The sequence below is a fragment of the Schistocerca americana genome, chromosome 8, assembly GCF_021461395.2.
Source record: "Schistocerca americana isolate TAMUIC-IGC-003095 chromosome 8, iqSchAmer2.1, whole genome shotgun sequence".
NCBI lineage: Eukaryota > Metazoa > Arthropoda > Insecta > Orthoptera > Acrididae > Schistocerca > Schistocerca americana.
Genome location: NC_060126.1, coordinates 283,413,602 through 283,438,046, shown reverse-complemented (window position 1 = coordinate 283,438,046; position 24,445 = coordinate 283,413,602). Strand labels below are relative to the sequence as shown.

At 43.1% G+C, this 24,445-nt stretch overlaps 1 protein-coding gene across 1 annotated transcript in view; it reads right to left on the bottom strand.

Annotated features, from left to right (window-relative positions):
- The window catches only part of LOC124544924 (endocuticle structural glycoprotein SgAbd-8), a 44,215-nt gene extending 26,393 nt beyond the window's left edge, over nt 1–17,822 (bottom strand). The window contains exons 1-2 of the mRNA XM_047123668.1: nt 17,755–17,822; nt 3,102–3,352 (exon numbers count right to left, since the gene is read on the bottom strand). Coding sequence (XP_046979624.1) covers nt 3,102–3,352; nt 17,755–17,766 — 263 coding nt within the window. The 5' untranslated portion in view covers nt 17,767–17,822. The remainder of the gene's footprint in view (nt 1–3,101; nt 3,353–17,754) is intronic.
- Between the last annotated feature and the right edge of the window lie 6,623 nt (nt 17,823–24,445).

Here is a 24,445-nt window from a genome sequence, read left to right as displayed (position 1 = left end):
TACAACAGCTGCTCTTGAGGACAAACCATTATATCTTGTAACATGACTGGCACATATCACTACGCAGTACTGTTTCATTGTACACCACTATTTCGTGGTTATTTTATACAGTGCAGTGGACGTGTGGACATGATAGGAACACTTTGCGATTCTTTCGACAGGAAGATGCACTCCCACTGTGCACTCGGTTCCAGTCTGTCGGCAGGAGACAGTCGGTGAGCCTCGTAGAAGGGGCGGCATCACTAGGGAATTGGGCAGTTTTTGCAGAAGTTGGCCTTTGGTCTGCTTCGTGTTTTTGTTGGCAGAGTCGGTGCCTGACTTGTTGATAGCAGAGGACCACCACTGCCGCCCCCAGAGAATACAGCATGATGTTTATGACTTTTCTGTATGTACATCAAACGACGGCATGTCATGGTGCCAGCTGACCAGTGTGGGAAAGTCAGTAGCTATTGCTCCAAAATTTTTGTGTGCCTACTTGAATGAATTTCCCCTACACCAATATAGGACTCACTGCTCCTGATGAGTACCAATCTCATTTTTCTTAACCTGCACTTTCTACACCAAGACTGGGAAATTTCTGCTGCGTTGCCATGTTTTCGCAAATAAGCGATATTTTCGTTCATCACATTGGCAACAATATTAGGTCTCCACTCAATGGAGAGTTATTTTTTGAAAGCGTGGAGTTGGCGGATGAAACTAATTCCCGATGATTCGTCTCCTGACCACCACCTGCTGTTGACCAGAAAATGGTAGCTGACTTTTAGGGAAATGTCCTTGTGGCAACTGCAATAGCACGATTTATATTCTAAGCAATACCCAACTACTTCCTTCCTTTGCCAAGCAAGTTCTGTTGTTTAATTGGCTATAATATATGTTTGCGTCATTTTGTGATTTAATTTAAGCTTTTAGAGAATTTTACTCTGGGTTAATTTAATGTGGATTATATCAATTATTAAAGCAAATAAATACTGTTACTCTACGTCTTCATTTAGATTTCGAGATTACCTTACACTCCCGGAACCTTTCCAAGGTTAGGTGACCCGCAAATAATAAATGTAACACCCTGTATTCCCAAGCTGTTAATGTCACGGTTATTATTGTTTCCGTTGTGCACAGGGCTGATGTAGTACTCGACAGATTCAGTAGCTCAATAGCCTCAACATTACTCAATGAGTGCAATCATTCGTTATTTTCCGTAAGAAGGTTATGTAATGACATAGAGGAATTATATATTTCAGTCGAAGGTAAACTATTCGACACAATCCTTTTCTGTGTTCTTAAGTGACCATGCAACGAAAAATTTTAGTCATTAGCAGAATATTCGGGAGACACATACATACGTTGCCCATAGATTCAAACATGGATACCTGGCTTTTGTAGGTAGTACACCAACGAACGAGCATCGAAGCAGACATCAGTGATGAAGTACCAAATTCTCAAATTCTTGGTATTAGTTCGTTCACATACCCTTCAAATTCTGAAATGTACGACAGGAAACTTGAGGCAAGATTTTAGTCTAGCTGTGCCGCCTGTTATTAGTAGCTGGTACGCTAGTTTAGGTACAAGTATGACTTACAATATTCACTCCAGGCATGTGGTCAAAATCGTTGGTGTTCCATTCGATTATCATTGATAACTATTGCACCCGAGAGGCAATTCTGACGTTGTGATTGATAATGGAAGCAAGCCTAAAGAAAAATCGAAACACGTTAATATGATTTGTCGACCGGGAGAAAGCTTTGGAAAATGTAAAATGGTGCAAGAGTTCGAAATTCTGAGAAACTTTAGGGTAAGCTACAGGGAGAGGCTCGTAATATATAATATGTACAAGAGCCACGAGGGAATAATAAGAGTGTAGGACCAAGAACGAAGCGCTCCGGATAAAAATGGTGCAAGACAGGGATGTCTTCCCCCCTACTGTTCATTCTGTACATCGAAGAAGCAGTGACAGAATTAAAAGAAAGGTTCTGGAGTGGAATTAAAATTAGAGGTGAAAGGATTTTAATGATACGACTCGCTGATGGTATTGTTCTCCTGATTGAAAGTGAAGAAGAATTACATGGTTTGCTGAATAGAATGAACGATCTAATGTCTACTGAATATGGATTGAGAATAAATCGAAGAAAGATGAAAGTAATAAGAAGCTGCAGCGATGAGAACAGCGAGAGACTCTACATCCTGACTGATGTTCAAAAAGTTGATGTTCAGGAATTCTGTTACCCAGGCAGCAAAATAAACAACGACGGACGGAGTAAAGAGGACATGAGAAGCAGTCTAGCACTGGCAAAAAGGGCACTCCTGGCCAAGGGAAGTCTACTAGTATCAAACATAGGTCTTAAGTTGAGGAAGAAATTTCTGAGACGTGTGAAGCACAGCCTTGTATGATAGTCAATCATGGACTGTGGGAAAAAGCGAAACAGAAGAGACTCGAAGCATTTGAGACGTGATGCTACAGGCGAATGTTGAAAATTAGGTGGACTGGTAAGGTAAGCAATGAGAAAGTTATGTGTAGAATCGGAGAGGAAAGGAATATTTGGAAAACACTGACAAGAAGAAGGGATAGGATTATAGGACATCTGTTAAGACATCAGGGAATGACTTCCTTGGTACTACTGGGAGCTGTACAGGTCAAAGACTGTAGAGGAAGGCAGAAAATTGGAATACATCCAGCAAATAAATGAGGACGTAGGTTGCAAATGCTGTTCTGAGTTGAAGAGGTCGGCACAGAAGAGGAATTCGTGACTGGCCGCTTCAAACCAGTCAGAGGACTGATGACAGACCCTCCGCCCCCCTCCCCCCCCCCCCCCCCCCGCCAAAAATAAATAAATAAAAATATACTTGTGAGAATCGCGGATGGTCCCAGTATAAGGTAATAACACTGAAACCCTTTCGATAGTTTACAAAGAAAGGAGGTGGACTTTAGAAGCAACTTAAAATAACAAAGAGGCTTACACAGATCCCTGCAAGCGTTTCATTGTAAATTATATTTAGTTAACTCGAGGGACTGGAAGGGAACCCTTTTCTTTGGACAGTCTTCCTGTTATTTACAAATAATACAGTGGATACGTGTTCGGAAGGTGTAGGGAGGGATGGGGACCTACCTGGTCTTGTAACTGCCGTCGGCACTCTGCTCCTTGTCGAAGCGCACGATGGGGATGGGCGTGGTGTAGCGCTCATCTCTCGGGCGCGGGTCCGGCTGTGGCTGGCCGATGGCTCGGGGAGACGGCTGCGGCGCCGAGAAGGGTTGCGGCTGCGCCCCGTCATCCTCAGGGTACTGCGGCAGCGGCTGCGGCTGACCCCTCAGCGGTCCCCGCTGAGCCAAGGCGCAGGACGCTACAATCGCCAGAACCACCTGCCAAACAGAAGAGCTCCAGTGAACGTCCGTCCCGTGTTTGCTTGAACGTAACAACTGCCGAAAAATCATTTCCCTCAATCCACCCGGAAAGAATTTGCTGTAGAAGTCCTGAGTTGTTAGAACGGCAACTTAATTTGGAGTAGATACGAAAGTTTACTATGCATATAATGCTTAACAGGTACGAGATGAGGAGTAAACATTGGAGGAGGAGTAACTTTATGCGAAGAATCCCAGCTCTGAAAAGAACGAAAATTTTCCTTCGTCGGACAACATACTTTCATCACTGGAAGAGCTCTGGTTCAAAAATGGTTCAAATGGTTCTAAGCACTATGGGACACAACATCTGTGGTCATAAGTCCCCTAGACTTAGAACTACTTAAACCTAACTAACCTAAGGACGTCGCACACATCCATGCCCGAGGCAGGATTCGAACATGCGACCTTAGCAGCAGCGCGGTTCCGGACTGAAGCGCCTACAACTGCTCGGCCACAGCGGCAGGCGAGAGCTCTGGTTACAGTAATGACAGATGTAAATGTGCAGACACCGTCACGCTGAAGGATTGTGAGGGGCTATTCATATAGATAAACTTCCGGAGTAGTGAGGTTTCTCCTGGGTGCTTGTAACGTGTTGAGCTCCTCACTTCTACTGATTTTCACAACTCTAAGGGGAAACTGAGCTCATGAACGAATTTTGTGTGTAATGAGGTAGAGTCCCTTCGCTCTCTACGTCGTGTCTTAGTGAGCGCAGCTTGTAATTATTTTCCTGTAAACCTTGCCCAACAATTTTGGACGTCATGGGTACATTTACATCCGCCAGCGTTGCTTTCCAACCATGCCATCTGCTAGAAGGTGTTGTCTCAGTAGATGAGAACGCGTTAACATACTTGATCAGTGTACGAATTATATAATAGCGACTCCTCAGGAATATAACAAGGATCAAATTCGAGTAATCCTTCCACCCGACATCCCCCGCCTCAGCCACGGATATATCCATATAAAATATAAACACCTACATAATCTGATTAAAAGTATCCGCACACGTATTAGTAGACCTTAATATTAGGTGTGTCTACCCTTCACCTTTGTGATCGCTGGGGAGACTTTCAGTGAGGTGTCAGTGTCTGTGAAGGACTGGCAGCCCATTCTTAATCATTACCTGAAACCAGAGAAGGCACACTTGACGCTGGAGTCTGGAGCGAAGCCGGCACTCTAACTTATCCCAAAGGCGTTCCATTACTTTCAGTTCGTACTCAAGACAGGCTAACCCGTTTCAAGAACGTTATTTTTTTCACAGACCGTTACCCCAAGGATGATTAATTAAGAGAAGATGCACTGTCATGCCTAAATAAACAATCATCGTCTCCGAACTGGTTCTGTCCTGTACGCATAACATAGTGCTATAGAATGAATTTACATATTTCTGCACTAAAGCGTTTATTTAAGCACTCTAAGGGCGCGACTTCTTTAAACACAGAAATACTTCCGCCGTACTTCACATTTGACTCTAAGCGTGATGGCACTTACGTTCTTCAGCCCTCGGCCAAACCCAAATCGGGTTGCCATAGGCTGTAGTGTGATTAACCACTCCATATCACTCGTGTCCAGTCATGTCACTAGCGTCGCTTTTTTAAACCATCTTAAGCGCCTGTGAGACCTTAACTTTTCCCGGCGAATTGAATGTTCAGATAACTTACGGGTTTGCTGCCGGGTGACGTCGTCGACCACCGCCGATATTTCTACAGGAGCACACCCTACAATTCTCAAACCTTGAGAATGGCACTGTGTACTCCTGTAGAAATATCGCCGGTGGTCGACGTCACCCGCTACCAAACTCGTAAGTTATTTGAACATCTTAAGCGTCGCCTAGCATTGGGTCCACAAGAGAACTGCTCGACGACCACTGTAACCCATTCTTTTCAGATGGCTACGCATAGTCATTATGTTGGCTGGACTGCTGGTATCACTTTGGAATGATCCCTTCCGCTGATTTCATGCAATTTTTTCACAACCTCTCTCATCAATACTGGACAGATATTGTCTGTCAGTACATGAGGTCTGCCTAGTTAGTTTTTCCTTCGCCTTTTCACTTCATAATTATATCACCAAAAATCTCTTTTGGTAGGTTTAGCAAGGTTGAAATGTCTCTGATGGATCTGTTACTGGCTTGCCATGCAGTGACTACGTTTGAGATTTTTGAGCTTTCCTGACATACCCGTTCTGCTATTACTGCTCTCTACTCACAACACAATACTCAATATCTACTTATACATTGGCGGCTCCATCTATCAAGATGGTCAGTTTGGCATTACATACTTTTGTATGTATCGATTTCCCACGCTGAGTGACAATCTTCTAGCGTACCATTATTTCGCAAAGCCACTAATTTTGTACATAAATGTATAATCTGAACTTGTACCAAAATAATACTTGATTCCAAACTCAGCTCACTACATGTGCTTCAGCGTTTGTGTAGTATACATATCAGTCACGTGTGTAGTTGACTTACCTGTGTGGGTGAAATAAGGAAGTGAAAATATACTGCAATCGGCCAGAAATAGGCACAATGTGCAAAGCATTTATTTATCAGCCCAGGAACATATCACTTCAACACCTCATAAAGGCAGCGCTTACCATGATATGTGACTAGGAGAAGTGTCCATAAGTCTCTATAGGTATGTCACATCCGGATGAAGCTGTTCATTGCAAACCGAATCTCGTAGAGCTATCAAAGTTCAGGAAGCTGAGTGATGCGTTTCAGCCAAAGGCCCAAAGAGGCGCAGAAAATTTCTGTGAGATTAACTCGAGTAGTTTAGAGGGCAAGTTCGAAGTGTGGCAGGCTACTTGAACGTTTCCCAAACTAGGAATGTATGCGTGTAGCCCAGTGAACACGACTGTCGTCATCTTGGAAGTGTCCTCAGGACACTCCTCATGGAGATACAGTTGAAACGAGAATATTTGGTCACCGAAACGACGACATAAAAATCCCAGTTCAGATTTAAGGTAACTTGGACGAGCAGGCCCAAGTCACATTATGGAATGAAGATCTAACTTCAATTGATAACATTAAATGTATTCGCAACTTTGAATATGGACCATCGCCATCTGTAGAATGCAATGACGACAATGAAAACGGTCACGTTACCATTTGGCAATCCAGGCATGATTCAGGGCCAGTTCCAGACACAGAGTTGACGGAAGTCACGGTCTGGCCGTGAGTTGTCTGGCCGTGAGTTGTGCCCTGGTAACCAAATGGTAAGGCGATCGCTCGCAGTAAGCGGAAACGAGTCCTGGTACGGCACAAATTGTCATTATCGTCTTTATATTATAATACAGCTGACGGTTGTCCATATTCGCAACTGCGAGCACGTTTCATATCTTTCATAGCGGCTATACTCTCCGCAATGCCTATTCCTCTGGACGTGCATGCACGTTCAACGGAGCATTGATTCGTAATTCGGAATTAAACAGGCATTGCAATATTGTATGTATCCACCGACACCAGGCAAACGATTTTCAAGAGAAATGTCTCACTCGTACGGGAGTATGCATAATAGATGCACGAGTACAAGTTACAGACACATGGTTGATGACATATGGAGGGTTGGGTATGGCCGTGCATAGTGGTACAGATAGCCAATCGGTAAGGCTACCGCTCGCGATAAGCGGGATATACGGGTTCGAATCCAGATCTGCCACAAATTTTACCTGTCGTCATTCCATTCTGCAGCAGATGGTAGTCCACACTCGTAAATGTGAATACGCCCAACGTATTTATGACGACTATAGTCGCCGCAGTGCCTCATCCTCTGGTCATGGATGCATGTCCAAAGGAACTTTGCATTGTAAAGCAGAATATCACATGCACTGCGATATCGTCTCACATGATAACCTGTGGCCTGAATGACATGACTCTCTCCACAAGCTGTGGGATAAGTGATTCACTGTGCTTTCGGTGTACTCAACAGCTTTCATTATTTGTAGGCAGTCTAAATCTCACCCGTCGGACCACACTACACGCCTCCAGTCCGCTATAGTCTAGTTTCTACGAGCTTTGTCCCATTAAAGTGTGGGGTTATTTGCTGCTGTCAGTAATGGCCATTTTCGATGTGCCCAGCTTCTTTTTAATACAGTACCCCGCAAAGTACGCTCGGGGACATACTGAGATAGATCTGCATTCATTGGCACCAGCTAACCCCACTGGATCTGAAAGGGACTGTCATTGATGAGGTCTGCATCTTGTTCAGTCATTGTTGGTTAGCATCTGTTTACGACCACTGTTCTTATTCCGTCTTACATTTCCCCGAACTGTGCACCCTTCCTTGCACACCTGTTGGACCATCCACATCAATAAACCAACAAACAGGGCAACTTCTTTCACATTGCGGTAATGGGTACTTCGTGAACGCTTTCTGCCATACTGTAACGTTGTCCCATGACTCGATCCGCTGTTTTTTCTCACACACACACACACACACACACACACACACACACACACACATACATACGCTCGATCAGACACTCACCTGACATGAGCGGTTGTGGATCAATTCTACATCACGGCACAAACGTCTGTGACTATTATTTTGTCCTGTGAGATTACTTGCTCATCTAAGATATTCCAATTCTCCTGACTCCCGAATTCTTTGGACCATTCAGCTGCAGTAAATGGTTACAAGCGCTTCAGCTGTTCAGTATGAAATGAAAAGTGAAACACCTGCAGCCGTCCCTTTTGGGTTTAATTTAGTTACATTACCACTTTCCAGTACACCATCTTCAGGCCCAATGATCAACGAAAATTCGGCAAAAAAAAAGCTCTCGTGTGCAGTCATAAGAGGAGCCAATGTTAAGTAACTGGCGTCTCTAGACCTATGGTTAGCACGACACTATTCCTTCGCTCATCAATTTAATATTGGTTCCTGCTGTAATTGCAAGCGAGGCTGAATTCTTTCCAATTTACGTTGCTCAAGGGGGACGAAACGGTATAATGGAACAGCGAAACTGAGCAAATGCAAAAGATACCACTGCAGGTACTTTAATTTTCATTTCATTCAGCTGAATTGTTGCTGGCAATAGCTGCTTGAGATGGGCAAAGAGGTCTACATCTATAGCGGTAGTTGATGAATTTATTTTGTTTAGTGTCCAAAGGTTCTCGAGATCTGGAGACCCTGTCCAATGTGAGGAGCTGTTCCGGCAATTCACCTTTCCCATTAGCGAGGTCTGATAGCTGATCTGCATATTTGATCATTCCAAAACTAAGCTGATGAACAAGATCTGTTCTCATACACATTCTTCTCGCTTTTTATTAAGACATCAATATAAATATTTTGGAATTTTGTGGTAAGGTTTTACAGGACCAAACTACAGAGGCCATCGGTCCCTAATCCTACACACTACTTATTTTAACTTAAACTGACTTACGCTATCGTAACACACACACACACCTATGCTCGAGGGAGGACTCGAACCTCCGAGGGGGAGTGGGGGGGGGGGGGGGCGCACGGACCGCGACAAGGCGCCCTAGACCGCTCGGCCACCCGACGCGGCTTCTTGAAATGTTATGGATTGTAAGTGGTGTCATATCAGAACACTTGTACCAGGCAGCCATACTCTCCGAATGGTGACTTCCGGCCGTAATATGCCACACGAACGCAGGTTGTGATACGTTGGCTGAGTTACTATTGATACAGCATTTTCAACTTGGCATCAACTTCAGCTAGTCTCAGTCATCTTACATTTTATTTAGTATAAACGGTCCAATCACATTAATCTAATGGCTGTGTTCGATGGTTACGAGCAATTGCTACTCAACGACGGCAGTAATGGGGCGGGGAGTAGAGAAAGTGGGTCGTAATGCGGAAAAGAATCGATTTATCTGACGTCCAAAAGGGTATGATCATTGGCTTTTAGGCCACGGGTGGAAGAATGTCCAAAACGGCTAAATTTTTAATGTGTTCGTGTGCTGCCATGGTTAAAGCATATCATGCGTGGCAAAACTGCTCTATCCAAAACAGTCGCGGAGGCAACTGCGGTGCACCACCAGCCATAGATGACATGGATGTACGACGGCTGCGTAGATGTGTACGAGCGAATAGACGTACAACTGTTGAGGAACTGACTGCCCAGATGAGCCAAGGGGGTACCAACAGTGTCTCCTCAACGATCGTTCAGCGGAATTTGCAGCGTGTGGGACTGCGCAGCAAGTACCTGGTTCATGTACCCATGATGGCTGCTGTTCATCGGCCACGAAGACTGGAATTTGCTTGCCATTACCTCAACTGAACGTCCACTTAGTGGCCCAGAGGGCCTTTACGTATGTTACGTTATTATGCCGCAACAGACAGAATGTCTTTGGCACGTACGGCGCTGCAACAGTCGTCTGAAGGGGTCTGAGCGAAGGAGGAAGCGTTATGGTCTGGAGGTTATTTTCTTGGCATTCCCTAAGTGATTTCGTCGAAGAAGACAGTGCAACATGTTGCACAGCTCGCAGAGTACTTGCGCGTGTGAGCATCAATGTGCTCAAGGATGAGTTTAATGTATTTCCCTGCCCACCGAACCAATTGGTTCAAATGGCTCTGAGCACAATGGGACTCAACATCTGAGGTCATCAGTCCCCTAGAACTTAGAACTACTTAAACCTAACTAACCTAAGGACTTCACACACATCCATGCCCGGGGCAGGATTCGAACTTGCGACCATAGCGGTCGCACGTTTCCAGACTGAAGCGCCTAGAACAGCTCGGCCACACCAGCCGGCCCCACCGAACTCACCAGATGTAAGCTCAATCGAGAATCTGTGGGACCACTTCGATCCCATGGATCCCCAGTTGTGAAACTTAGTGCAGCTGACCACGGCACTGGAGTCGGCATGACTCGACGTCCCTGTGTGTACATTCCAGAACCTCAGTGACTCACTTCCGGCACGTCGGTGTTGCGGAAGGTGGGTATTTCTGTATCTGCTGCTTTTACTCATGAAGTTTTCTTATGTCGCTGTTAGGAGTATGAATTTCATTGTATCGGTGAGGGCAGATAAAGAGAAAAGGAAAAACTGACAATTCTGGACTTGATCCAGGAGTACATGAGGCAAGGTAGCGCTGGTGCATAGTCTTCAGTGTGTCGCGGACTTCTGATCTGAGTTCACTAGAACATTTTGCAGGAACATTTCAGCACATTTGGGATGATCTCCTCTATAAATAAAAAAAATGTCGTGTGACTAGGGCCTCCCGTCAGGTAGACCGTTTGCCGGTTCCAAGTCTTTCGATTTGACGCCACTTCGGCGACTTGCGCGTCGATAATATGATGATGATTAGGAGAACAAAACACCCAGTCCCTGAGCGGAGAAAATCTCCGACCCAGCAGGTTATCGAACCCGGGCCCTTAGGATTGACTTTCCGTCGCGCTTACCACTCAGCTACCGTGGGCGGACATCTCCTCTATTACTGAAGTATATAACCTCAAATGTGCTTCTAGTAAAGTAAGGAAGTGAGCTATATCTCTGCAGTGGTCGCATTCGATAGGGATCGAGATGAACCAGCTGGCCCATATTGTGCTACGCTTGACCCCACGTGGCTTTGCGTAGCTTTACTGCGGAGGCCACATTTCACTCACCAACAGGCGATTAAATATTTGCCTTTACTTGCGAAATCCTTTTGCCTCTTCCCTCTTCCCTTTTATTTCACCAATAGGGCTCTGTGATAAGTCATCTTTTGGATATAATGTCGTATTCAAAAAAACTAGCACTGAAAGTTCTTAGAATGACATATTACGGTTTTGAAAGATGGAGAAATGCTCTTGTTACATGTCTGCGACTGTGGAAGGGAGATCTCAAAAACAAAAAAGACTACGTGTCAAGCTTATTCCGTTCACAGCCGTAAGGGTTGTGTCTAGATTATGGATGAACATAATATACATTTACATGATATCAGGGAATGTAGGCTTTCCCGGTGATGTTGATAGGGGAAACTTCCTCAGGTTATCAGGCTAATCGTGACGTCGATTACGTACGATGATATAAAATACACCCTTCCTTATTCGTAAACACATAACATTTCAGATAAACATATAAGGAATTTATAACTATATTTCTATCATTAAGCTTGCATTTCTTTCTTCCTGTTGTCATGAAATTATCGACTTCTGTTTGTTTGAAGACATACTTTCCATGATATGTAGCGCTTAGTAGTGAAGTATTTTAAATATTAAATTAACGAGGATATCTTAGTGGCTTCATGCACGTGATGGAATATATATACTGCGGGAAATCACGGAAGGAGTGTATAGATAAAAGGATTTAATCCTTTGTATTCACTCACAGTTAGTATGGCTTCTTGACGGAAAACAATGTGTATACTTGTGCCAGATGTCTAGTGGGATATGCTTCACTCGTGCATGATATTTGCAGGGCAACCATTTTATTTAGTAGTCAGAATTTGTAGGTGACTGAAGTAGCCTACATATTCTGAGGGCGAGTAAATATCCATAGTTCGTATGCTCACAAAATTAGAAATGTTACGCAGCCACCAACACTAGACAACTAAATGGGTTGTGGGGCTGACAGCTTGTCGACGATCACAGTTTGACTTTACACGGATACGATTAGCCGCCTGCATTTAACTAAAACGAGATTTTGTCCAGTGAAGAATCACTGCGAAATATGTAGCACCCGGGGTGTTATATCAAGATTATCTTCGATGAACACGTGCTCGGTTCCGTCATAGTGCCTACAATAAAATACACTGACTTCAGCATTAAACTGCGCTTATGTTTCTGACTGAGTCGTTTTGAGGCAGATGATCTGTTGACAATGACGAACATGTCCTGAATGAGCGTTTCTCTGTACAGTAATGATTCAGGGAATGCCTACTAGGTAAGAAAACGCCTAAAATCTGTACCCAGGTGGTCCATATCCCAAGCGAACGAGTATTAATCCAGCAAGTAGTTTCGACTTGTACCAGTTCACTTCCCTGTGTAGCTATGAGTGATTCATGCTACAGATGACACAGCGAAATTACACCAAATTTACTACAAGTGAAGTTACATCATTAACGGTCCGAACGTTTCATATACAATGCTGAGACTTCAGAATGGCGACTGGCGTGAATCTTACAACGGAGGCAACGAAAGAGACCCGAAATCACAGAGAGACGCGACTAGAAGCTGCATCAAACGCCTGAAGTCGGTCCCATAAACGAGTTGTGCTTACTCAGTTTCGTATCAGTACTTCTGACTCACTTCTGCGAAATTTCAGGGACATCTATACTTGTGTTATTGATGGAGAATCATGAGGCAATCACGCCTAACAGTAGTTTCCTCTTCATGACAGTAGTGGCGAAAGTTAGATGTAAATATAATCTGAAATTAACGTAGGTTTGAAACCAAGAAAAGAAAATGTTTTCAAAGCTACGAGCGCGAAAGACCCCGAGTACTTACTCAGGATTAGTAACGACTCGCATGCGCTGCCCAGTTCATTGACCAGGAGCCGGTTCGCAAAGCGAAGGAGCTACCAACGACTTTCTCCTACAGATTCCCTGATGCTTCTCGGACCGTAAACAAGTCTTCTATGCGGGGAGACTCCTTTCGGCTTCTCGCATTAGCGCCTACGTGCGTTCCACTTTTTACGAAGAGCGACGGCTTGTTTATGTCTACCAGCCTGGTCAATGGAAAGTAGTTGACTGACAACTTACGCTTTTCAGACCGTTCCCGCAATTATTTTTTAGACAGTTGCTGCAGTTGTACATGACTCTCAGATCAAAGAAAGTAGAGCAGTGGCAGCGAGAAATGTAACTTTTTTCAGTATGCTAATGCTGTATGCAGTTCTAAACAGGACTGAAATCGAATGCCATTCAGTTACACAATCATTAACGTAAACATTGATTTAAGAAGTACAAAAGATTAACTGAGACTTTCTGGAGAATAAAAACTGCGTACCGCTCTGGGACTTGAACTCAGGACCTTGCCTTTCGCTGGCAGTGCTGTTATCGACTGAGCTATCCAGCCAATATGCAGACCCGAATTTACAGCTTCACTTCTGACAGTATTGATTCACTACTTTCCACATAAAAGGTGGTAAGAGCATAATTCACTAAAATCAGGATTTAGGTTCGAGTCTGAATGCTGTTAATAATTTTCTCCTCACTTGAATTCTGAAAACAACTCTAATTTGATTCTAATTCAACTGCATTCTGAGGGGAGATCAACCATTCGAAATTGTAAACCGTTTTTGGTCACTCCTCTTGTTATTGACACGTATAATTAAAAATTAGGCACCTGTGAAAGACCTTTCCATAAATCTTCCTGTAATAATGGTGAATCGATGAAATTTTTCATGTAAAAATAAACAAATATTTCTCCGGTATAATCTTGTATGTTAGGGACTCAGGCACTTCCTATTCCTCTTTTTTCACCGATAAAAATGCTCGCATACAGAGTGTGTGAGCATTAAGCCACTGTGAGGCTCTATTGCTGGATATAAAATTAGAAGTATAAACGTCAGAACGGTGAGATCGCTTTAGTACAGCATTTGTTTCGATTACCGATTTCTTCAACTAATATTGTCATCTTCGGATCTTATGCAACAGACTGCAATGAATCTCGACCATGTACGCATTATACTGTGTCAAGGACATGCTGTCTGAAGTTGTTACTTCTAATTTTATGTTAAACTAGATCGCCTCCATAGTACAAGTATGTCAAACATTATGGAATATTTTTAATAGGGGTCGTTGGGTAGTTTCTTGGTATACTATCGACCACAGTGCTCTTTTCGTCTTCCATAGGCATTATATCGTTCCTAACTTGAATTATAAGTGCGAAGGTATCTTTCATTCGTAAGCATCTTCGTTTCTTCAGATCGTAAATTTCTAAGTAATCATTACAACGTGATTCTATTTGTCGGATACAATCGGTGTTTCCGTGTACACGAAGGCTGGGCAACGATAGCGCTCCTGTCTTAACCGTGTATCGAAGTCTCCTGAGAAATCGGTTCCTATCCCATATTATTACTATGATGAATGAAAGTAAAGATGGCCTATATTGGTGATGTATACATTGGCTAAAAGATAATCGTGAACGTGCCTTCTCTTTCTCAGCATCTTAACAGAAAAATGCACAATTTCCAGTTGACCAAATACAACTTGCTATTCTTTTTTTTACGAAGTATGATCTGCTTGTGCCTCTCAGGCTAATTTTAACTAAATAATTTGCAAGTGAATGTTTAAATTCGCTTTGACAGCGCCCGTTTCAGTTTCTTATGGAGGGTGAACATTACGCCACGATCGAAGAAATGCCCCAAGCACTAATTACGCTCCCTCCCACCATGCTCGTTACAGCTTGCACTTTCAGTGTGCGAAATTGCTGAGAATGAGGAATTCTACAGGCGATGACACAAAATGCTGAAAAGATGGAAACTGGTATTTTAATCAGAGAGATATTGACTGACCTGTAGAAAGTTCTTTGACTTTCTTGAGTACATAACATAATTAGAAGACTGAATTAGAGTATCATATTAAGAAACAGTACGTAGCATTGTTTGTATCCACTGTACAGTAAATGTGTACGTATATATGAAAGATTCTTATATTTGATAAATAAGAAGCCCAGAACTCGAATATTGTATGTACTTTTGACCAGGTATTACAAGGAAAGATGCTATACCTCGAATAACAGTTGAGGGATGGAAACTCAGGCTGTCTGTAAATCTACTATGGCAACTAAATTATGAAATTTTGGGAAGAACGAGAGCAGTAAAGCCGATAAATTGCAAGAAGAGACAAAGACTGACATATACAGGGTGGAAATTATTGAACTATATGAAAAAAATCGTAAATTACTTACTAACAACGCCATGCCCTCACATTATTCAACAAGTATACGTCACTAAATATATTCGGATTTAGGTTATGACATGTACGATATGCCTGCCATCATTGGCAATGGTGTGGCGCAGACGAATAGCGAAATTCTGCATGACTCGCTGAAGTGTCGGAACATCGATGCTGTCGATGACCTCCTGAATGGCTGTTTTCAGTTCAGCAGTGATTGTGGGATTATTGCTATGCACGTCTTTAATACGGCCCCACAAAAAGGAGCAGTATGTGTTCAGACCGGGAGAACATGGTGGTCAGTCGAGGCACAGGCCAGTGGCCTCTGAATACACCAAAGTCGCATGAACCACATCTTGTCGAAATCAGGGGCACTTTGGATAATGGGGATGAAATCATCTTCCAAAACCTTCACGTACCGTTCAATAGTCACCGTGCCATCAATGAATATCGCACAGATAATTCCTTGAATGGACACTGTACACAACAAAGTCTCGCCAGTTTTACTTATTGGCGAGCCCATCGAAATGAAAGTGGGCTTCGTCGCTAGAGCGCGTGCGCCTGCGCATACTAATTCCCATCATGCCCCGCGGCCAGGCGCGCATTTTGAACGTTGTAACGCAAACCGTTCGGAAGTCATGACGAATTTATTTCTTTTCGTCCAATAATTGTGACCCTGTATAACGTAAATTACCCAATGCGGGAGGACCGCAAAATACAGAAAGATACATGAGTCGCGCATCGGAGAAAATGGTGAAGTGCAGCAGACCGTTGCAATGGCATTGAGAACGTGGATTTTGAGAATGAAATACAAAACCCAAGTAATGATAATAATAAATCATCCAACGTCTCGTTGTATAGAAAGTAACAGGAACACATAAAGATGTCACTTGGACTTTTCAGAGAATCTAATGGGTGAATCTGATGCGAAATTGGAATGACTGTTCCCAGGGAGAGGTGTAGCTCTTGTTGCTTCCATATCGCTGGAAACTGGGAAGTCATTTGTTAAAATTATGCTACGGACAACATGGTCACTTTGTTACTATTTTTCTCCACTCTGATATGTTTACTGCTTTTATAATCTGCCATCGCTTTCGAATCAAATACGGTTTAATCTTTCGGCAATTTAATACGCTCGTCAATGTGAGCCACCACTGAAGGTTTATCTGGTTACTCTACTACATCACCCCATGTCTTAAGACTGCTTAGCATTACACCGGAATACATTAACCGGAGATGTGGAGGTACTTGACGTTGAGCGCAGTGTTAAGATGACAGAAGAGCCGTAGTTGCATCGAAATTGATAGCAAACAAGTAAAAAAAATGAATAGTTAAATGGAGAAAATATAATAAGAGTATAGCGTTTGTTCGCCATAAGAGTTTCATTCAGTTCTCCGGAATGAGATCAGAAACGTAAATGACTGAAAGGCAAATCGTCCACCTTTTCAGCGCGAAGGAGTTCATGAGAATAAATTTCATAGCGATGTAGGCCTCTCTAGGTGATTGGTAATTGGTGAAATGATGGTTGACAGGGAACGATTTCCATGCTTTTCAGAACAGAATCGACAAGCCAAGTAAACTGGAAAAGAAATCCAGCTTCTCAACATTTACATTGACACGGGAGACTGGTTGGTTTAAGGGACGGGACCAAATAGCGAGGTCATCGGTCCAGTCGGATTAGGGAAGGGTGTGAAAGGAAGTTGGCAATGCCCTTTCAAAGGAAGCATCCCAGCGTTTGCGTGTAGCGAGTTAGGGAATTCACGGGAAACCTGAATCAGGATGACCGGACGCGGGTTGGAACCGTCGTCCTGCCGAATGCTAGTCTACTGTGTTAACCATTGGCCTACCTCGCTGGTTGGTGACACAGGAGAAAGTGTTGTAGAAACAGAGGAGGGATTGGAAATTTAGAGGATCGTGACTTAGTGTAACTGAGAACTTGTGCCACACCTGTTGGTATTCGAAGAGGGATGTGAAATCCATGTAATGGAAATGTAAATAGCCCAGTTTCAACCCTCCTGATGGGAATTGGATAAAAATTGGGTAGTTGAAGTGGGAATTTGGAGGTTTGTTGTTGGGTATGACGAGAAATTGGTGCATTGGCTGTAGGTCTTCGAAGGGGAATCGAAAACACAATTAACTGAAAAGAAAATTGTCTGATTTCCCAGCACAAATACGTACATGGGAGAAGAAAGCGGGGAAATGGGAGCTCGACAGAGAATTTAGAGAGAGAATGGAGATTGATGGTAACGGAATACTGCTGCAGGCTTTTCATCAACGAAAATGACTGTAAGTAGTCAGTTTCCCAAAGTTTTTGGGAGGATATTTTCGGAAACGAAGGATAGATTGGGAATTTGGAGAAAAATAGGTGTCTGGGTGTGACGAGTAATTGGTGCAATGGCTGTTGGTACTCGAAGATGTACTGTAAAGTTAAAGAATTGAAACGTAAATTGTAGAGTTTTCGAAACTTCGCAATGTGATTAGAAGCAAATATTGGGGATGTCAAGGATGGACAGTCAATTTGGAGAGAGGTTAATGAGAGGATTGGACGGGGAAATGTTAGGGCGTAGAGGTGGTCGCGCTTACCAAGATCCTCATGTTGATACGGCTGCCGTGTGGGTGCGACTGGGGCGAGCGGAGCAGAGTGTCGTGCCGGGCACTACAGCTGCGCCTGGTGCGCGCTGCTATTTATACGGCGCCGCAGCGCAGCGCGTCCGCCGGCCTGACCCTGTTATGGCGCCCCTCTCTCCGGCCTTTCTCCTTCTCTCTCCCGCCCATCCCGCACCCGGCTATCGCCATCTCGCTCTCCGCGGCTGGTGGCTGCACTGCCAGCGCTCGTCACCACGAGGCTGTGGCAAATCCATTCCGTCACTCATTCATCCCGTACCACTTTACGAACGTTACCCATTGTTGCTCGAGTCACAGCAGGTTTCCTGTGCAGTTTTACTCAGAGCACGTTAAGTTACGCATCCGTCATGGTCGTCATCTACTGTGTCCAGCATATTTTACGGTAGTAGCAGCTTTGTGGAAACACCTCAAGGGCGTCAGGCAAAGCGCGCTGTTTAGTGGACGGCAGCGAGGATTGATTATGCGGAAAGCGAAAGATAGCTGCCGTTGTGACCTCTTCTGTATAGTTAAACGTGTTGCGAAATGTATTCATGTGTACAGTATAAGTATACGTTAGTAACGACTGACGTATCCGCAAGGTCAACAATTTTTACCGGTCAGGGCATTTATTCCCATGTCTGGATGTAGTTTTCGGTTCAAAAATGGTTCAAATAGTTCGCAGCACTATACGACTTAACTTCTGAGGTCATCAGTCCCCTAGAACTTAGAACTACTTAAAGCTAACTAACCTAAGGAGATCACACACATCCATGCCCGAGGCAGGATTCGAACCTGCGACCGCAGTGGTAGGGCGGTTCCAGACTGTAGAGCCTAGAACCGCTCGGACACTCCGGCCGGTGAAGTTTGCGGTCTTGGAAGGGAAATAAGATCACCCACATTCAGTCGTTATCTCTGTAGCCGTAACTGTGTGTGTGGATTTGCCAAATAGAGGAAATGTTTTTTTCTTCTTCTTCTTCTTCTTTCGTTTCAAGGATTTGATGATGACCCGTACCAAAACCAAAGAAATTTAACAAGCAATTTGTCTTAATCTCTTCATTGATCATCCATTATCTCCCTTTCCAGTTTGGTTGAAATGTCATATGAGCCATGAAACATGCTCAGATGGCATCCTTTTGTTGTGATCGTACTATTATTCTTTATCAGTGTCCTGTTCGGTCATTGTTACCTTTACGTCTAGTTATTGTGTTATATGTTCACTCTCTTAGCGTTAGTCCATGAAGTGACCTCAGAACCCTCAGCTGTTTTAATTCATCGTTCATCTCCTTTTCATAGTATGCAGTTTTCACTATCATACATAAGGGCTGGCTTTCTATTATTTCTTTTCTCATAGGCATTCCAAGATACTTCCTTATACATCTACAGCATTACATTTCTGTATACTTTTTTCCACACCTTAGTTAGTTCTGTATATCGATATCTCTGTCCATAGATAATTAAACGGGTTTACCAGCAATATCGTTTTTCATTATTTTTCCACTTCTTATGTGTTTCCCTTCCACTTCCATTACTTTTCTTTTATTTACAGATATAGCGTTATTCAACTTAAACTCATTACTTGTGAAGCACATTCACTGTCTGCTAGGAGAACTTGGTCGTCTACAAATAAAATGATGTTAATAGCCGGCCGCGGTGGTCTAGCGGTTCAGGCGCTCAGTCCGGAACCGCGGGACCGTTACGGTCGCAGGTTCGAATCCTGCCTCGGGCATGGACGTGTGTGTTGTCCTTAGGTTAGTTAGGTTTAAGTAGTTCTAAGTTCTAGGGGACTGATGACCACAGATGTTAAGTCCCGTAGTGCTCAGAGCCATTTGAACCATTTTTTGATGTTAATAAATTAATTTCATTCCAGGTCCATATTCAAACGGTTTCTAAAATTGCATTCTTCTAGAACTTTGTTTATATGCATGTATAAGTGAAGAAGTTTTTGTATGTGGTACCTTAATATGTACATACATGAGTGTCTCGATTATTTCTCTGTTTCTAACAGTCTAAGTCACGTAATTTACTACCCGATATTTTGTGCAAGGTTGTAACTCCATCACCAAGAGCTCTACACCTCTCAGTATAGACAAACCGTTTTATCTCTGCACGTTCACCGTTCACACTTCAACAGCTGACCCGCTGCCCATCCGAAAATAAGGATGGATGGCTTGCTCTTGCCTGTTGAACTTGAAGGTACTAACAGACCTACAAGCGTATGACTTGTAACAGCTTTAATTATTAGTCTACATATGACGTAAACATTGATATAATGGTGTTCAGTACACCATCTTCAATCACCAATGGAAATATCTGCGGTTATTCCCAATACAACCTACAGTAGGTAGGATTGTTAAGAGTTCTCACTCTTGGTCTATCCCAGGTCTACAGTTAAGTTAGTAAGTTTCACAAACGCCACTTAATCCCTAATTTCTCTTTAATTTCTCTTACCACCCAGTGATAACTCGGCTGCTGCTTTGGGTATCTTAAGAAAACGAAATCTTACCATCAACCGCACTACACGCCAAACAGTTGGCTCCTAGTGATATGGCGCATTGAGTAATCCACTGGAATTAGAGAGAAGTGAGATTTAAATCCAACCCCCCACTTCTCAGCAATCCAGCCATACCGATTTAGATGTTCTGTGGTCTCCCCTCTATCCTTTAAGGCCGATTTCGCTTCTGCTCTAAGCTTATCCGAGCTTTTCCTCTGTATCCTGATATCTGGTCTTTGACTGGAAGTTAAATCCTAAACGTCCTTTCTTTTCTCTTTTTTGAAATTGTACGTGCATGTTCTGTTGACAGGAATTAGAACATAACAGATCGGGCACTGCAGGACCTCTGGCAGAATTATATATAGAATTACGTGGTGTTGAAATCAATTTTTTGTTTGTGATCCTTTTTTGCTATAAAACATCTCCAAGGTTCAGCTGTATTTACTGATAATTTATGTTTGGTATCTTCGATTCAGCTTTAGTCTATGGTCTGTCACATATGAGTGTGAAGACTGAGGGATACAACTCGGAAATCGTTAACGTAAAGACGAGTAAAATACTGAAACGAGTATTGTTAGTCGATATTAAAGGTCACTGTTGCTGTAACTCAATCCTTACGTGGAGTTCGTAGGGTGGTTGTCTAGGCGATGTGTGGCTGCGGAATTAATAGGAGCGAGGCACTCAAAATTTTCATCTTCGAATGTCTGTCCAGAGTCGAATGAGCATAGAAGTAGGGAGGATATGAATAGTCTCTCACACGAACAACTCTCAGCGTGCTGTGTTTCATTTAACAGTTTGTCAACATTGCACAATTTACGGCAACAGAATAGGTTTATACACCCATCAGAAAATCAAAATGTTACTGAGCTCCAGAGGCCCGAAAGAATACATTGTTCTTGTTAGTGAGTGAAGAGTACATGATATGTTTCCATTATCATTTCCAGTGCAGAGTTGGGGAGCAGTCGACTCATTTGTGTAAGCGGGACCTGTAAACCATCTGAAAGTACCGTTGATGCTACAAACACGTCAGTCCGTCGTTAAGTAGCGCGTGGATTCGAAACTGATTTCGTTTGCTACAAGTTTGTTAGCTACCCTAAATGACTGAACGGTTATGTTCCATTTATTATAAAAAAGTATCCGCTCTCGATCAAGGTATATTTCATACCACACTTCTCGTACTTGGACAAATAAAGTGGCGTAGTGATATCGTGTTTAAGAAATTGGAATCTCATCTCACAGTATCCTAACTTTTTCTGTGGTTTGCCAGAATCACTGGCAACACCACAGAATGTTCATCGAATATAGAGACGCATGCTTCCCCTGCATTCTCTACCACTTTCCTAACTCAGGTGTCACCAACATACAATTTCTTCCACCACGTATATTTTGTTTGGTATTTAGTTTAAATTCTCTGTGTGGATAATGATAATTCCATCTTTAGACACATTTTCTTAAGTCAAATGAGCAGCCAACAACGACTAGTTAGTAACTGTAAGTACACAAAACAAGAAATTTCTCAAAAGCACTCACAGTGTATTAGAAACAATATGCTCAAATTTGATCTCTTGAATTTTTAATTTTTTCTGCGTCTTTATTACAGTACGACAGAGAGCTAACAAGAAAAATGAAAATACCTCTGAAAATAGCGTCATAGTATTAAGAACTAATCTAAGTGTCTGTGTTTGTACTGCTTGTTCCTTGTTGCTTTTCTGATCCTTGAAACTTCAGGTCAGCCTTACGTATGTCGTAAATATAGGTAACTGTCTTGTTTAAATCAGCAAACTGTTTTCTAATCCAATACATTATGACTGGTACCTTAAGTCACTCGATATCCGAAACGTTAATGGTATAATAATTTTTTTGGGCTTCTATGCGAAAGAGTGTACTAGCATGACAGCCTAATACTTCAACGACGCCAGTAGTTGGATATTTCTACGACTAGTGAGGTACTTCAGCCATTGATAGGAGATCATTTGAGGACCTGAAAGTCTATGGAAAATTGATTATTCTCAGGACTCTTTAGAGCTCTACTGTCAGGTAGACATAGAATATTAGATGCCGAGGATAGGAAATACGATGATTAGCAATGTATAGTCTCACGGCGATATGAAGTAACAAAATTTTGAATTTGTTTAACCACTTAATAGTTGATTAGTAGTTAATTGATAATATAACCGCGAAGCATCCCAACAGATGATCGCAAACGCCACTATTTTTATAAGTTTGAGAAAAAGGATTTATATGGACACACACACACGCACACACACGCACACACACACACACACACACACACACACACACACACACACACACACACTGACTCATATACAGACTTACGTAGATCAACACACAAAAAGGAACACTAAATAGATGATAATAGAAACCGAGAAAGTTGTCAACACTTATGAAAACAAATGATACTCTGGACACAGGACTTGACAGTTAAAGTGTTGTGTTACGAAGACACGACGACTAAACGAAAAACTGGAGGTTTTCAACCGGTTTTCCACATACAGGAAAATTGACTGGTTTTTAGATGGTGAATCAGATGCAAATCTATAAGTGCCTTTCAATTTTATTATGGAAAACGATCACGATTCGATTTGAGTCTCTAATCAATACGTGAAAAGGAAAAAAAAATTACAAACGTCCAGCATGCTGGAGTATCTTCGTTCTACTGAAGGAAAAAAAATTATCTAATATTCCAGACACTCACAGCAAGTGCCTTGTTAAAAAGGCGAAACACGTGTGGACGTATAAATGAAATAAAACATTAATATGCAAAATTAATTAGTTCAAAAGTTACTTTCCTTGGAAACCTACTACAATTTATACACAAATGCTGCGAAAGTGGCCACCACAAGAAACTTGTTTTTTCTTTAGCTCCCAGCCGTGCCAAGTGCTTAAATAGCCACGAGGTTTTGAACCCGTGCTCCTCGGCCATCGTAAGCACTTGACAATAGCCCAGGAGCACTCGTCCGAAAGCTTCTGGATATTTAACCACCTGGTAGTCTGAAAGCTCGAAGAAAATCCTATTACCATGATTACTTTCTAGTCCCAGTCTCAAGGTTCGCCACAAATAACGTCAAAATTATTCCGTTATATGAGTTCCAGGTGGTATTACATCTCCATGAATGCAGGATGTGTTAATTACACGAGGAAAGGTCAGTTTAATGTCTCTGGCGACAGTGGTTATTAGCAGCGAGGTGAGGACTGTAAGGCAGCAAGCGGGCCCGTTGGGACTGCAGAGTGGTGGTCTGGAACAGGCCAGGCCGGTGAAGAAGCGGCAGGGATTTGCGGTCTGGAGAAAGGTCAAGCTGGCGAGGGGGCCAGCCGGCGGGCTGCTAGTGGATGGGTGGGCGGCTCCGCGAGGAATGCCGTCCTTGTGGGGCGGTCGCTGGTCGCGTGAGCACACCGGCATCCGCCACACCACAGCCTGCTGCCCACCAACCTGTACCCTGTGTAGCATCACTTCAATATAGGGTGAGTCGAACTTCACAGTTTCGGAATGATATAGAAATTTAATTGAGGTAACTTACCCAATCGGTAGATGTGTCATTTTGTAGCAAACAACCTGAAGTTTCGCGTACAAGTGTCAAGCGTCACTTTGGTTCTATTTGACTACCATTTATGATGTGCCTAACGTCCCATAGGTAATCAGTTTCTCCCCACACTCGTTTTTCACGTCAGCTACATTGTTTGAAGAGGAGGAACATACACACGCTCTTTAATGAAACCCCACAGAAAGAAATCTAGTGGTGTCTAGTCTGGGGAGCGAGATAGCCATGCGTTTGAACCTTCACGGCCATTCCACCGACATGGGAAGCGATCATCGAGGAAGGCTGGAATAGCTCAAAAGGTTCAAATGGCTCTGAGCACTATGGGACTTAACATCTGAGGTCATCATTCCCCTAGAACTTACAACTACTTAAACCTAACTAACCAAAGGACATCACACACATCCATGCCTGAGGCAGGATTCGAACCTGCGACCGTAGCGGTCCAGCGGTTCCAGACTGAAGCGCCCAGAACCGCTCGGCCACCACGGCCGGCAGGAAGGCTGCAACTTCTGTGTACCAAGAGTAAATTCTAGGCCTACTTGGAGATTCCATAGCGCATTCGGAGTGAAATTTACGCAGGACAGGTGTAGCAAATTTCGTTTTATGAAACCAAAACACA